Below are 13,192 nucleotides of genomic sequence, written 5' to 3' on the forward strand. Positions count from 1 at the left end.
TCACCTCGCCAAGATACAGGCTCGCTCGCAACAATCTGATGCTTTTTTCCGATCTATCGTCACAGCCTCAATTGATTTAGGGTTAGGGTTCAGGATTTAGAACAAAAGGTTCCACATATCATCATCATCATATCATTATCACTGAAGGAAGGGCTGTTGAATTAGGGTTCGGTGATCATCGGCCGGCGTGGGCACAGAGAGGGGCAACCGCCCTTGAAGAACTCCCAACCTCTCCGCGCACAGACGACGGCGGCCTCAGACTTAAACTAATGAGATTTTGGGTGAGGGAATGCCTTTTTTAGGGTTTATATGCTGCAACCGCTAGACTTGCCCGACCGGTTCCGTCGCCGGCTTTTTCAAACCGGAATCGGAAACCGTTTTTTATACGGTTCGATTCGGTTCCTGTATTTTCCAAACCGTGAACCGCCATTCGAACCAACCGTCTGATGAAGAAAGAAAGGTAAAAAGGAAAAAATTGGGGAGTAGTTGTTGCTCGGCGGCCAAGGAGAAATTATTAGGGCAAAAGCTATTATGTAAGGGTAATTTATTTATAATTAAAATTAGACGAAATAGATGGATAAAATTAATTGAAAATTAGATAATACATTTATCTGAATGATATGATAAAATATATTAATTATTTTTTATTTTAAAAATATTGTCAAAATATGTGAGATATGCTAAAATAAAAAATATTATATGATATAAAATTTCCACGGAAGTATTATATTTTCCTTCTTCAACCTCTACAATATATGCCCGTCAAGTAATCCAGGGTCTCGCGGTTTCCGAAGTTAATGGATTCATATCCTTTGGTCCGGTTTTGAACAGTAGTTTATTTATTTTATTTGGGTTTATATATATATATATATATATTTTTATGGGCTTTAAAAAAAAAATTAAATTTGATATTAAGATAATGTATAATAAGATATTTTTTTAAAAATTTTTTTTAGAAGCATATAGTTCAAATCGTAGAAACATGACTTTGGAGATGAAAAAAACAAACCCAGAGTTAGAATATTTGCGGAAATATAAATTTGTGTAATTATTTAAAAAAGAGACATACAATATTCATATACATATATATGGTTATATATATATATGTGGGACCCAAATAATTATATATAAAAATATACGAACACTTCCCTCAAACTCAAGGTAATAAAGTAGAAACTAACTTAAGTTTGTCCAACAATGTGGAGAACCAGCCTGGGAAAAGGGACTTGGTGAAGATATCCGCAATCTGATCCTCGAAAAATACAGGAGATAAGTGAACAGTACCTGCACGAACATGTTGTCAACAAAATGACAATGAACCTCAATGTGTTTTGTGCGCTCGTGAAAGACATCATTATGATAAATTTGAATTCCGCTCGTGTTGTCACAATGAAGGGAAGTGGAAGGATGAGGAACCCCGAAATCAGAAAGAAGCCGACGAAGCCAAATAAGCTCTTAAGTCAAATTGGCACGATATTCATACTCTGCATTGGAGTGAGAAACAAGTGTATATTTCTTACTACGCCAAGAAACAATGGAATTCTCCAAAAAAAAAAAAAAAAAAAAGCAATAACCTGTGATGGAACAACGATCAATGAGATCACCTGCCCAATCATTATCAAAGAAACCAGCAATGACCAATGGAGAGTCAACAAATAAGTGAATGTCATTTAAAAGTGTTTCCTTGACATAGCGAAGGATGCGCAACATAATAGTATAGCGAATTGTCTGGGGTTTAGTCATGAACTGACAAACATGAACGCCATGAGCTATGTCAGGTCGAGTGACTGTCGAATAGATTAGGGATCTCACTAACTGCCGATAACGAGAAAAATCCTCTAGTGGAGTGCTATCGAGAGGAGTAAGTCGGCAATTCCCTTTGAGAGGGGCGGATGCAATTTGGTTATCAACCATACTTGAACAATATATGATATTAGGGGCATATTTCGCGTACGATAGATAGATACTATCCGAAGTGTCAGAAATCTCAAGATCAAGAAAGTAGCGGAGCTGACAAAGACTCCTCATGTCGAAGTGTCGATGGAGGTGGGTCTACAGATCGGATATACAAAAGGTGTCGTGGCCAGTAATAACCATATCATCTATATAAAATAAGAGAATGATGATCCCCGTAGAATAATGACGAATAAATAGAGTATAGTCATAAGAAGATGCAGAAAAGCCATACTGAAGAAGCGCAGTGCTAAACTTAGCAAACCAAGCTCGGAGCGCTTGTTTAAGTCCATAAAGGGTACGGCACAACTGACATATCTTCCTTGAAAAATCTAAACTACGTGTAGGAGTCATGTAGACTTCCTCAGACAAATCTCGATGAAGAAATGCATTCTTCACATCCAACTATAATAGCTGCCAGCGTCGAACAACTGCAGTAGCAAAAGAGACAACGAACAAATGTAAAGCGAGCAACGTAAGCAAATATCTCATTTTAATCAATACCGTACTCATGCGAGAAACCCTTGGCTACGAGGCGAGCCTTGTAGTGCCCACAAACCATAAGAGTGAGTTTTGATCTTGTATACCCACTTGCAGCTAATAGGTTTCTTGCTAGGTGGGAGATCTACAATATCCCATGTGCCAGTTTTTTTAAAAGCTTGCAATGTCTCAGACATAGTGTTGCACTACAAGTGATCATAGTTCGCCTCACAAAAGGTCCTAGGTTCAGGGTGGGATAAAATGACAGAAAAACAATGGTAATCAAGTAGAGATGATGACTTACATGGGTGGGTCGTCGATCAGTGGCGGCAGGAACTGGAATGTCTGGATTACCAGTCACAGACTCAGATGCGCAGATGGGTCAATTGATGGTGAGGGATCTGCATCAAACAGACCATCAGAAATTGACGAGGGTTCGGGACCTGCAGAAGGATGTGAGAAATCTATAATAAAGAATGAGGACTCTGACTGTAAGGGAATGAAAATTTAGACTCAGAGAAAAACAACTTATGCTCCCAAAATGTAACATCACGAAAAATACACAGACGATTCAACATAATATCCAACATCGATAACCTTTGTGTTCTATCCCATATCCTAGAAAACAACATAAACGGGTGTGTGGCTCTAGTTTGTTTCGTTCATGAGGAAAAAGATGAACAAAGCTGACACAACCAAAATGATGAAATTGAAAGTAATCATGTACCTAGCGGAAGAGTCTCTCATAAAGTGTGGTATCCTGAAGGACATATGAGGGTAAACGGTTAAAATTATAAACAGCAGTAAGAGCAGTCTCATCCCAAAATCAATCTGGACAAAAGGCAGATAATAGCATAGCTCGAACTGTGTTTAAAATATGACGATACTTGCACTCTTCCCTACCATTTTTCTGAGATATATAGGGACAAGAACGTTGTACAAGAGTATATTGGGTGGACAGAAAACTAAAAATGACAAAATTGTATCATATCAAATGTAGTTTGTAAGGTTTCGAGTTCATGAGGTTTTGATTTTGAGGAGCCGGAGATTTGGAATTCCATATTGTTTACCCAAGCTCTTGAACGAGGAGACAAACCAAGACAATGCACGGGAGTGATGCTTGCTGCAATGCTAGCTTTTGAAAAGTGATGACGCTTGAGGATTTCTTCACATTAACATAAATGAATAGTGGGCTTGCAAGCCTCTCCCGGGTCACGAAATTTGTTGCTGTCATGCAGAAAGAAAGTGATTGTGTTATAAAGAATACTAGCAAAGCTACTAGGCAATGGAATGCTGTTGCTAGTGCTATTGCTGCTACTGAGAACAAAAAGTGTCTAGAACTTTTCATTCAGCTAGATGGTTTTCAGTTTATTATTAAATGACTGAAAGAGGCACAAAAATTGGGGAATGACTCAAGTGATGACTTTGTAGAGGAATCAAGTACCGTGGTTGTTTCTGAACAAGATACGCTAAAAAATGGAATGAATGTTCATGATTACAACCTGCTGGTGATGAGAAAGTATCGGAAGGTCTGGTGCTTAAGAAGCAATGAAGTCTGTAATGGTACCCTGCTCACCTAAAGCTCTCTTGCAAAGCATACAATGGTTCACAATCCAGATTCAGTATCTCCTAAGCCGAGGAAAAATGACCAGAAGGGAAAAATCCCCATGGAGAGCGAAAAATAAGTGTTTGTTTCTTACTATGCCAAGAAACAAAGAAATTCCCCCCAAAAAAACAATAACATGTGGTGGAGCGACTATCAGTGGGATCACATGTCCAATCAGTATCAGAGAAACCAACAAGGACCAATGAAGAGTCAGCATACAAGTGAAGACCATGTGTTTAGCATAGTAGCATAGTGAACTGTCCGGGGGTTAGCCATGAACTTACTAACAACATGAATAAAATGAGCTATTTCAGTGCGAGTGACTGTCAAATAGATCAGGGATTCCAGCAACTACCGATAGCGAGAGGGATCCTCTAGTGGAGTGCCATTGAGAGGAGTAAGTCGGTAGTTTCCTTCGAGAGGGGTGGATGCAATCTGGCTATCAGTCAGGCCTAAACGAGATATGAGATCAGAGGCATATTTCGTCTGAGATAGATAGACACCATCCGAAGTGTCAGAAATCTCAAGGTTGAGAAAGTAGCGGAGCTGACCAAGACTCTTCATGTCAAAGTGTTGATGGAGGTAGGGTCTGTAGATCGGATATATTAGAGGTGTCGTCGCCAGTAATAACCATATCATCCACATTCAATAAGATAATGATGATCCCCGCAGAAGAATGACGAATAAAGAGAGCATAGTCATAAGAAGATGCAGAAAAACCATACTGAAGGAGCGCAACGTTAAACTCGGCAAACCAAGCTCGGGGTGCCTGTTTCAGTCTATAAAGGACACGGTGCAGCTTACACATCTTCCCTGAAAAATCTGAACTAGGTGTAGGAGTCATGTAGACTTCCTTAGACAAATCCCCATGAAAAAATGCATTCTTCACATCCAACTGTAATAGCTGTCAACGTCAAACAATTGCAACAACAAAGAGACAACGGACAGATGTAAAGTGAGCAACGGGAGCAAATTTCTCCTTATAATCAATACCGTACTCCTGCGAGAAACCCCTGACTACGAGGCGAGCCTTATAGTGCTTAATAGAATCATCAGAGTGAATTTTGATATTGTATTCCCACTTGCAGCTAATGAGTTTCTTGTCAGGTGGGAGATCTACAATATCTCACATGCCAGTCTTCTCAAAAGCCTGCAATGTTTCAGACATAGTGTTGCATTACAAGTGATCAAAGTTCGCCTCACGAAAGGTCTTGGGTTCATGGTGGAGATAAAATGACAGAATAGCAATGGTAATCAAATAGATGAGAGGGATGATGACTTACATGAGTGGGTCGTCGATCAGTGGCGGCAGGAACTGGAACGTTCAGAGGATCAGTCACAAACTCAGGAGGCGCAGATGATGGACATTGTCAGTGCAAAGAATCTGAATAGGACACGAGAACTGAGTTTGCACCATTTTCACGAATGCAGAGTAAATTGAGGCAAGTTCAGACTGGTTCCGCATAAAGTAAATCCAAGTAAAGCGAGAGTAATCATCAATAAAAAAAAACACAAAATAACAAAACCCAATAAGAGTAGCAACGTAAAAGAGCCCCTAAATGTCAGAATGTACTAACGAAAATGGTTTATCAGCAATAGACAAGTTATTCATAAAAGGTAAAGTTGGTTGTTTTCCAAGCTTACAATGCAAACAATCAAATGACTCAAAACAAACTGAACCTAAAACACCTGTATTTGCAAAAGACTTGAGTTTAGATAGGGAGTCACGACCAAGTATGAGGTGCCAGTGATAAGAAGATGAATGTGAGACTGCATGGAAATTGATGGTGTCTGGCGAGGTGCGAAGGTGTTCAAGCTCAAACAACCGGCCCGTCTCAAGTATCTGATCCGTCTACGTGTCCTGAACCTGCACACTAGAAGAAGAGAAAATTACAGTAATACCTTGCTCAACCAACCGACCGATAGGCGCAAAATTTAGGGTTAATTTGAGAATGACATAAACATTACAAAGTGAGGAGATGAGATATGTCTAATATGGGTAATGCGCATGGAGGTGCCATCAACGGTAAGTATATGAGGGGATGAAGTGACAAGTTAGGAGGAATATAAAAGACGATGATTATGTGTCATATGATTACAACAGACAAAATCAATATACCATGTGTTTTTACCCAATGTCAAGACTAAAGAAAAGTGGACCAATAGTGGTAGCAACAATGGCAGAGAAAGAAAAAGATGACTGACCAGCCTTCGCATTCTTGGGACAATGTGGACGGATATACCCTTTATGATGATAGTAGCGACACTTAACTTTAGAATAGTGAATAAAAATATGATCAGCATTCGGGCAACTGCGACATTTATAAGACTGAGGTGGCTGGGCATCATTGCGATTATCCCTGCGATGAGAAGTAGATGAGGAAACTGCCAAGGCCGAATCAAGAGTAGGAGTTTTGAGTATCTTGAAACGAGTGTCATCAAACAAAAATTTCCTTTATCGTTGTCTCAAAGGAAGACAAGGGATGGGGATGAAGCAAAGAAGCACGCACAGACTCATATTCTAGATCATACTTCATCAAGAGCTGAATAAATCGAAAGTGCTCAATATGTATATATACTTCATCAATTCGATCCCACATAGACTGATAGTAGAAAAGAACTTGTTCCTATCCTAACTCGAGTCATATGTCAGTGCATTCAATGACTCGATAAGCTGATAATAATGCATACCCCTGGTTGACTGATATAGATGCTGCAAATAATCTCAAACTTTCTTGGTAGTGTCCATGTGGCGAAGTTGAATCTAAATGGACTTGGAAGAGGTATTCTGACTCCAAATAAAAATAATGTGAATGCTACTATCCCAATCATCCAAGGCCTCTTGATAATCCATGAGCTCCTTATTAGTGAGGGGTGCCGTAGAAAAAAACAAATTTACATTAATATCAAAATACCTGTAACTTTTATTTAAATTATAAATATACTATTGCATTTACAATTACTTTAAAACTATTAAATACTTGCATTAATTAATAAAATACTACTCTTTCGGTCCAGCTAGAAAATATACATATTTATATTTTAGGACATCTAATTACAAAATAACCCCTTCATTAAATACTTCATTTTTTTTTCCACAAAATAATCTTACTTTACATCACATCATTACATTTATACCAAAAATTAAAGGCAAAAATATCATTGCACTATTTTTACATCCATACTATAATTAAAATATTATTAATTTCTAAACTGAGTGCCAATAAATGTTAGTTCTTGCTTGAATTGATGGATTATTATTTTTTTATAAATTACAATTTTAAAGAATTTATTTGATTTGAAATGAAAAGAGTACGTACTCCCTCCGTTCAGTTAGAAAGTATACATATTTCTATTTTGGGACGTCCAATTACAAAGTAATCATTTCATTAAATACCCTATTTTTTCCACAAATACCCATACTTTACATCACATCATTACTTTTATACTAAAAAAGAAAGACAAAAATGTCATTTTACTACTTTTACCTACCAATTATAATTAAAATACTATTATTACTTAATATCTGCGCTAAAAGTAATTGTATACTTTTAACTTGGACGGAGGGAGTATTATATTAAAATTATATATATATATATATATGTATATGTATTTACCGGACAAAATGTAAGTATGTTCTTATTTTTTTGGGAACGCATACAACAAATTGCAGAAATGTGAGGTTTGACTGATAAAGAAACAGTTAGGCAATTTTTGGATGGAAGAACCAAACCTTGCTGTAAAAGCACACCCTCAAGCTTCACCGCCATGGCGGTTTCGCTGCTGCGATTTCCCAGCTCCCCGTCCTTGGTTTCTCCATTAACCTTCAACTTCCTCTTCCGGAAGCCCAAATTCTGCAAGCCTTTCCAACTCATTGTCCATTGCATCTCAACTGCTTCAGCTCCCGCAGTTCAAGCGAACCCTTCGGAGACAGCCCCAAAATGGGAACCGTTTCGCAAAAAGAAAGTCGTTATGCGCGTCGGCTACGTCGGTTCCAATTATCGAGGTTTGATGTTTACTCGATTAGATTTCTCGTTCTGCCGCATATCTTTTATCTTCACATTTCGCCTGACTGATTTGGTGCTGAAATACCTCAGGCTTGCAGATTCAGAGGGATGAGCACGAATTATCTAGTGAGATTTTTTCTTACTCGTTAGAAATTAGTAGAATCATTCTATGATGATGATGCTCTTCTTATTTCTGCTTGGGTAAAATTTAGATGAAAAGTTCTGGTAAAAAAAGAAAAGAATAGATGTACCAGTAATTTGCTGAAGCACTGAAAATTTGTTATGCAGCCATTGAAGGGGAACTAGAAAAGGCTATATTTAAAGCCGGTGGAATTAGGGATAGCAATTTTGGGGATCTGAACAAAATTAGTTGGGCGCGAAGTAGCAGAACTGATAAAGGGGTTAGCTAGCTACATTGTTGCTGTTTGAGCTCTGCAATCGATTTCGGTGTCTATCTGTTGGTGCATTTTTATGGAACTTTTGCTAATCAGATATCACTTGTTAAATTTTCAGGTTCATTCATTGGCAACGATGATATCGTTGAAAATGGAGATTCCCTCTTTTGCTTGGGAAAATGATCCTAACGGATTCGATCTTGCTAGATGTGTTAATGTTCATCTTCCTGATAACATAACGGTTTTCAGTATCTTGCCTTCGCAAAGGTATTGAAGCTGCCTTTTCAATCAAAATTATGCTCTCACACACACTGACACAGACACCGACATGTGTTCCGAGATAATAAGAGGAAAATTACTTTTGGTTCAAAAGCTCCATTGGATCAGTAAATTTGTGTTATGAACAAACCAGTAGTAAATTGTTGCACATAATAATATTTAATTTCTATGTTTGAATCTAGAGATTTAATTGTTGTCATCATTTGCAGAAAAATCTGTTACAATTTATGAACTGATATTTGTGTATCATATATATGGCTGGCTATGTTCCGTGGCTTCCTGCCCAATTGAATTACTCTGCTAGGGATAAAGTTCTGTATACAAGAAAAACAAGCAGTAATGAGCCCTGTAACCTACACTCTGCGAGGCTAATAACAGCTATGCTTGCTCTATAAACTTGCAAACTTAATTTATGCTAGCCACGATCAAATTCATGTCTTTATCATTTTTAATTTATGGGCTAGTTGGAATGCTGTGCACATGGAATGTGTTTTTGGTGTTTACAATTTTGTTCTTGTGCAAATATAACTTGCGGGTAATGTTGTGCAGTATCCGCCAAAGGCATAAATGATATTGATGAGTTCTTTAACGCAATCAAGTTGCAAATTGTATTGATGAATGCTATATGATTTTAGGAAGTGGAGAGACTAAAAGCGGATTAGGGATTGATATAGTATATATACCTAAGCTAAATCTCCATTTCAAAAAGCTGCACCAGTAGCTTATTGGTTTGGAAACTGCAAAAACTATTCTTATAAGAATGATCAGATGAGCTGGTATGTACCGGGGTGTTCCTGGTTCACATATTTATCTCTGATTTTTGGTTGCCTAGGATTGTAAATTAATGATCGATATTCTTGGTTGAAACCTTCGTAAAATGATGCCTCCTCCTCCCAAATAATTTGAAATCTGAGACCAACATCTAATGGATTGCTCATGTGTAATGTCCGACCCAATATATATATATATATAATGTAATAATGCAATTGTGTTTATGGTTGAGCAGTACTTTCAAAAGTGACCAAGGAAACTTTCCTTCTCGCCAAATGATCTTGCTCGTCAGAGTTTAGGTTTTAAATTTTGTTTTGTGAATTCCCTATTACTTGAAAATTATTGCACTTTGTCATTTAACATATGCCTCGGTTGAGGTCTTCTTTCTCCAATCTGAAGCGACCTTATAAATTTCTTGCATTTTTTCACTATGTTGGAAGTTACCTCACTTGTTTTGAAATTTATTTGTTCTATATATGTCAGGAGTTTTGATCCCCGAAGAGAATGCAACATCCGCAAATATTCATATCTTCTTCCTGCTGAAATTATTGGAGTAAAAGAGGATTCTTCGGCCAGTGAAGCTGATCATCACTTATCGGATTTTAATAATATCCTGAATGCTTTCGAGGTTTGTTTAATGCTCAGATTAGCTTCTTTATCTTTTCTATGCCTGGTTTTCTTCTATCAGGTAAATTTAGATATCTAGAACTAGTCGCGTTATTTGTTATGGAGATATTATTTTTTTTCTTGGTCACATCTTGCAAAAGACAGACCTTTCCTTTTTCATCAATGCAATGCCACATGCTGTTTCAGGGAGAACATCCATTTCACAATTATACAATTCGGTCGAAATACAGAAAAATTCTTCGTAAGGAAGATGCTTCCAGAAATGGTTCAGTGTCGAAGAACTCAATGTTGCAAATTGGCTCTGAGCCAGAGGAAAGTGATAATGAAGATACTCTTGAATTCGATAAATCTCTAGTGGTAGACCATGGGGAGAAGCAAAATTCACCTGGAACTGACAGAACTCCAAATGCAGAGTTCAATGAAATTTACAGCATTGACGATATGAACGAGCAAAATCGCAATAAACCTGTACTTGCCAAGTGGTTATATGAACCCGACAAGAGAGACAGACTCAGCGGTTCACATTTCAGAAAGATTTTTCAGTGTTCTTGTGGAAAATTGGAGCAGCTATCTGGTTCAACTTATGTGGAGTTATCGATTTGCGGAGAGTCATTTATGCTGCACCAGGTAATTATAGTTAATAGTATTATCATCATTTAGCGGCCCTAGTTATTGTTGCAACATTTAAATGATCTTGTAGTAAATGAGATGCAACTAAATCAGCAGTTCGGATAGCAATTAGATAAACATAATTGGTTCATATTAGTTGGAAAGAATTTCATCTACTAGAATATACTGCAGGAAGCTATCTAGTGATTATCGTAAATGCACCTAGGAATTTCAACTTTTGATTGCCAATCCTCTTGTCATATCTTCGTACTCCCGATTGTACTCTTTCTATTTCAAACTGTCTCTGAATGCGGGCATTCCGGGATTTTTATTTCTCTGATTTTTTGGCGATTTGGCTTTGGAACTAGAGTTAAAGATTGGAAGATATACAGGCAGAAGTAATCATTTTTATCCAAGAACTTTCTTTGGTGTTAGATGAATTGCTAATGCCAATGTCCGGGACTTATTAAAAATAAGACTCAGACTTGGCTTACAACTTGGTTCGAATCTGGACTAATAAATGGGTCATGATTGTTAGAAAAGAGCAATAATCTTTCTTCCTTCATTGCCCCTGCATGTATTCCTTCTTAGTAATCGAACGTGGTTCTAACCAGTGAATGCATTTGATTGTAAGTGTATTATACTTGTGCTAATCTCGTCGTATGATATGACCACAGATCCGCAAAATGGTGGGAACTGCCATTGCAGTAAAGAGAAATTTACTCCCAAGAGACATCTTGAAGCTTTCTCTTTCAAAATTTACGCGGATTGTCTTGCCCCTAGCTCCACCTGAGGTCTTGATCTTAAGGAGCAACAACTTCACCGTTCGAAAAAGACCGGGTGTGACAAGGCCGGAGATGTTGACATTGGTTGAATCAGAAGAAATCCTCAGGTTTGTCAATCAGTTCTATTATTCTGTAATGTTGCCTCAGTTGTCTGCGTTTTTGGATCCGTCGAAGTCCCCTTGGAAGGACTGGGTAGAAACATTGGATGCAAACACTCATATCCCGGAATTCCAACTCGATGAAGTCAGAAATGCTTGGAAGTCGTGGAAAGAGATATTCGATAGTCAAAAAAAGGCAGGATTGTAGCTTTCGAAGGTAATCTCTTTTACATTTTGCAGAAGTTGCATTTTTATTGAAATAGGGACCTATTTATTAGTTTGATACAAAACCTGATAGCTTCAAATTGTAAAAATTTAATCTAAGATAATAGAAACCTAATTTAAAGAATCACAATGACGGCATTTAGGGTGCTGACTTGACATAATCAGCAAGCTAATCCTAAGGAATTAGCAAATCATTACACAATATATAGCACTATCACTGAGTTAGCACATTAACTTGAAGTAATTAGCAAATCGTCAGATAATATATATTATGTTATATAATGTGGTATATATTATGTGATGATTTGCTATTTTCGATAATTGGATCAAATACTATTGTGATGAAATCAAAATAATTTGTTAAAATTAGGATACATTTTACTATATATATTTATATAACATACTGTTCAAATATGTGTTATATTTTGTATCTATATTTTCTATTTTCTTATAGACATTTGCTAATTTGGTCAAACCAAATCTGAAAAATATCTCAATATTACCTTCGAATTCAAATGGTAGAAACCAAGTTGAAATCGAAGATGATGCAATCAGAATAATCCATTGAGGTATTTAGGGTTGAGTTAGAGTCGGAAATAGTGCTCTAATACTAGAGCCGGTAATGGGTCGATTCGTATCGGGTTGACTATTTTAAACGGGTTAAATTACTCAACCCTAACCCGACCCGTTTATTATCGTGTCGGATTTGTGTTAACCCGTTTATTATCGTGTCGGGTTCGGGTTCACTCGTGTTCACTTGTATATATAATTAAGTCTAATGTCTTGATTCAAATTAAATAATTTTTTGTTTTGTTGTCGTGTTATGTTAGTTTTTATTGGTTTGAGTCTAAATTAGGTTGAATTATTTAAAATTGAACTTAGTTTAAATTAATTTACGAAAAAATTATTAAATTATGATTATTTTATATATATAATAGATATATTAATCAATATTAATATATTATAATCAGGTTGTCGTGGCTGTTCGAGTTGAGAGTCTCAACCCTAATCCGACCTGTTTATTATAGTGTCGGGTTCGTGTCAACCCGTATACATAATCGGGTTGAAATCTTTAATTCAAACCCAATTATTTCGATGTCGGGTCGGGTCCGGTTTTGCCAACTCTATCCAATACTACGTTACATTTTGCAAAATGTCATTCTATCTTTTTTCTTTATTATTATTATATAAAAAAAAATAAAGTCCTATTTTATCGATCATTACCTCATCGAACAAGGAAGTACAATGCTCTATTCTAATTTGTAATGTATACTATCATCGCTATTGAACAAGACAATGCACAAAAGTTGAGCAATAAATCAAATCAAGAACCTAGTCGAATCTTACAAACCTCTAT

General features: G+C 36.9%; 1 protein-coding gene across 2 annotated transcripts; it reads left to right on the forward strand.

The window, feature by feature from the left end:
- Positions 1-7,694: 7,694 nt before the first annotated feature.
- On the forward strand, positions 7,695-13,064 carry LOC127264867 (putative tRNA pseudouridine synthase). Of its 2 annotated transcripts, XM_051294421.1 has the most exons (8): positions 7,695-8,045; positions 8,137-8,172; positions 8,335-8,447; positions 8,560-8,708; positions 9,975-10,119; positions 10,305-10,745; positions 11,405-11,827; positions 12,807-13,064. In XM_051294421.1, exons 1-7 carry the CDS (start codon positions 7,808-7,810, stop codon positions 11,816-11,818), a joined length of 1,536 nt encoding a protein of 511 aa, XP_051150378.1. In that variant the 5' UTR covers positions 7,695-7,807; the 3' UTR covers positions 11,819-11,827; positions 12,807-13,064. The 2 variants fall into 2 exon arrangements, with proteins under 2 accessions (XP_051150378.1, XP_051150377.1); XM_051294420.1 differs by lacking the exon at positions 12,807-13,064 and having other exon boundaries at positions 11,405-11,965.
- Positions 13,065-13,192: the final 128 nt, after the last annotated feature.

The sequence above is a fragment of the Andrographis paniculata genome, unplaced genomic scaffold (genome assembly GCF_009805555.1).
Source record: "Andrographis paniculata isolate CXL003 unplaced genomic scaffold, ASM980555v1 Contig71END, whole genome shotgun sequence".
Lineage (NCBI taxonomy): Eukaryota > Viridiplantae > Streptophyta > Magnoliopsida > Lamiales > Acanthaceae > Andrographis > Andrographis paniculata.

Coding starts and splice junctions, on each gene's coding strand:
- LOC127264867 (XM_051294421.1), top strand. CDS start 7,808: ATGGCGGTTTCGCTGCTGCGATTTCCCAGCTCCCCGTCCTTGGTTTCT. Junction 8,046..8,136: donor CGTCGGTTCCAATTATCGAG/GTTTGATGTTTA, acceptor GAAATACCTCAG/GCTTGCAGATTCAGAGGGAT. Junction 10,120..10,304: donor ATATCCTGAATGCTTTCGAG/GTTTGTTTAATG, acceptor ATGCTGTTTCAG/GGAGAACATCCATTTCACAA.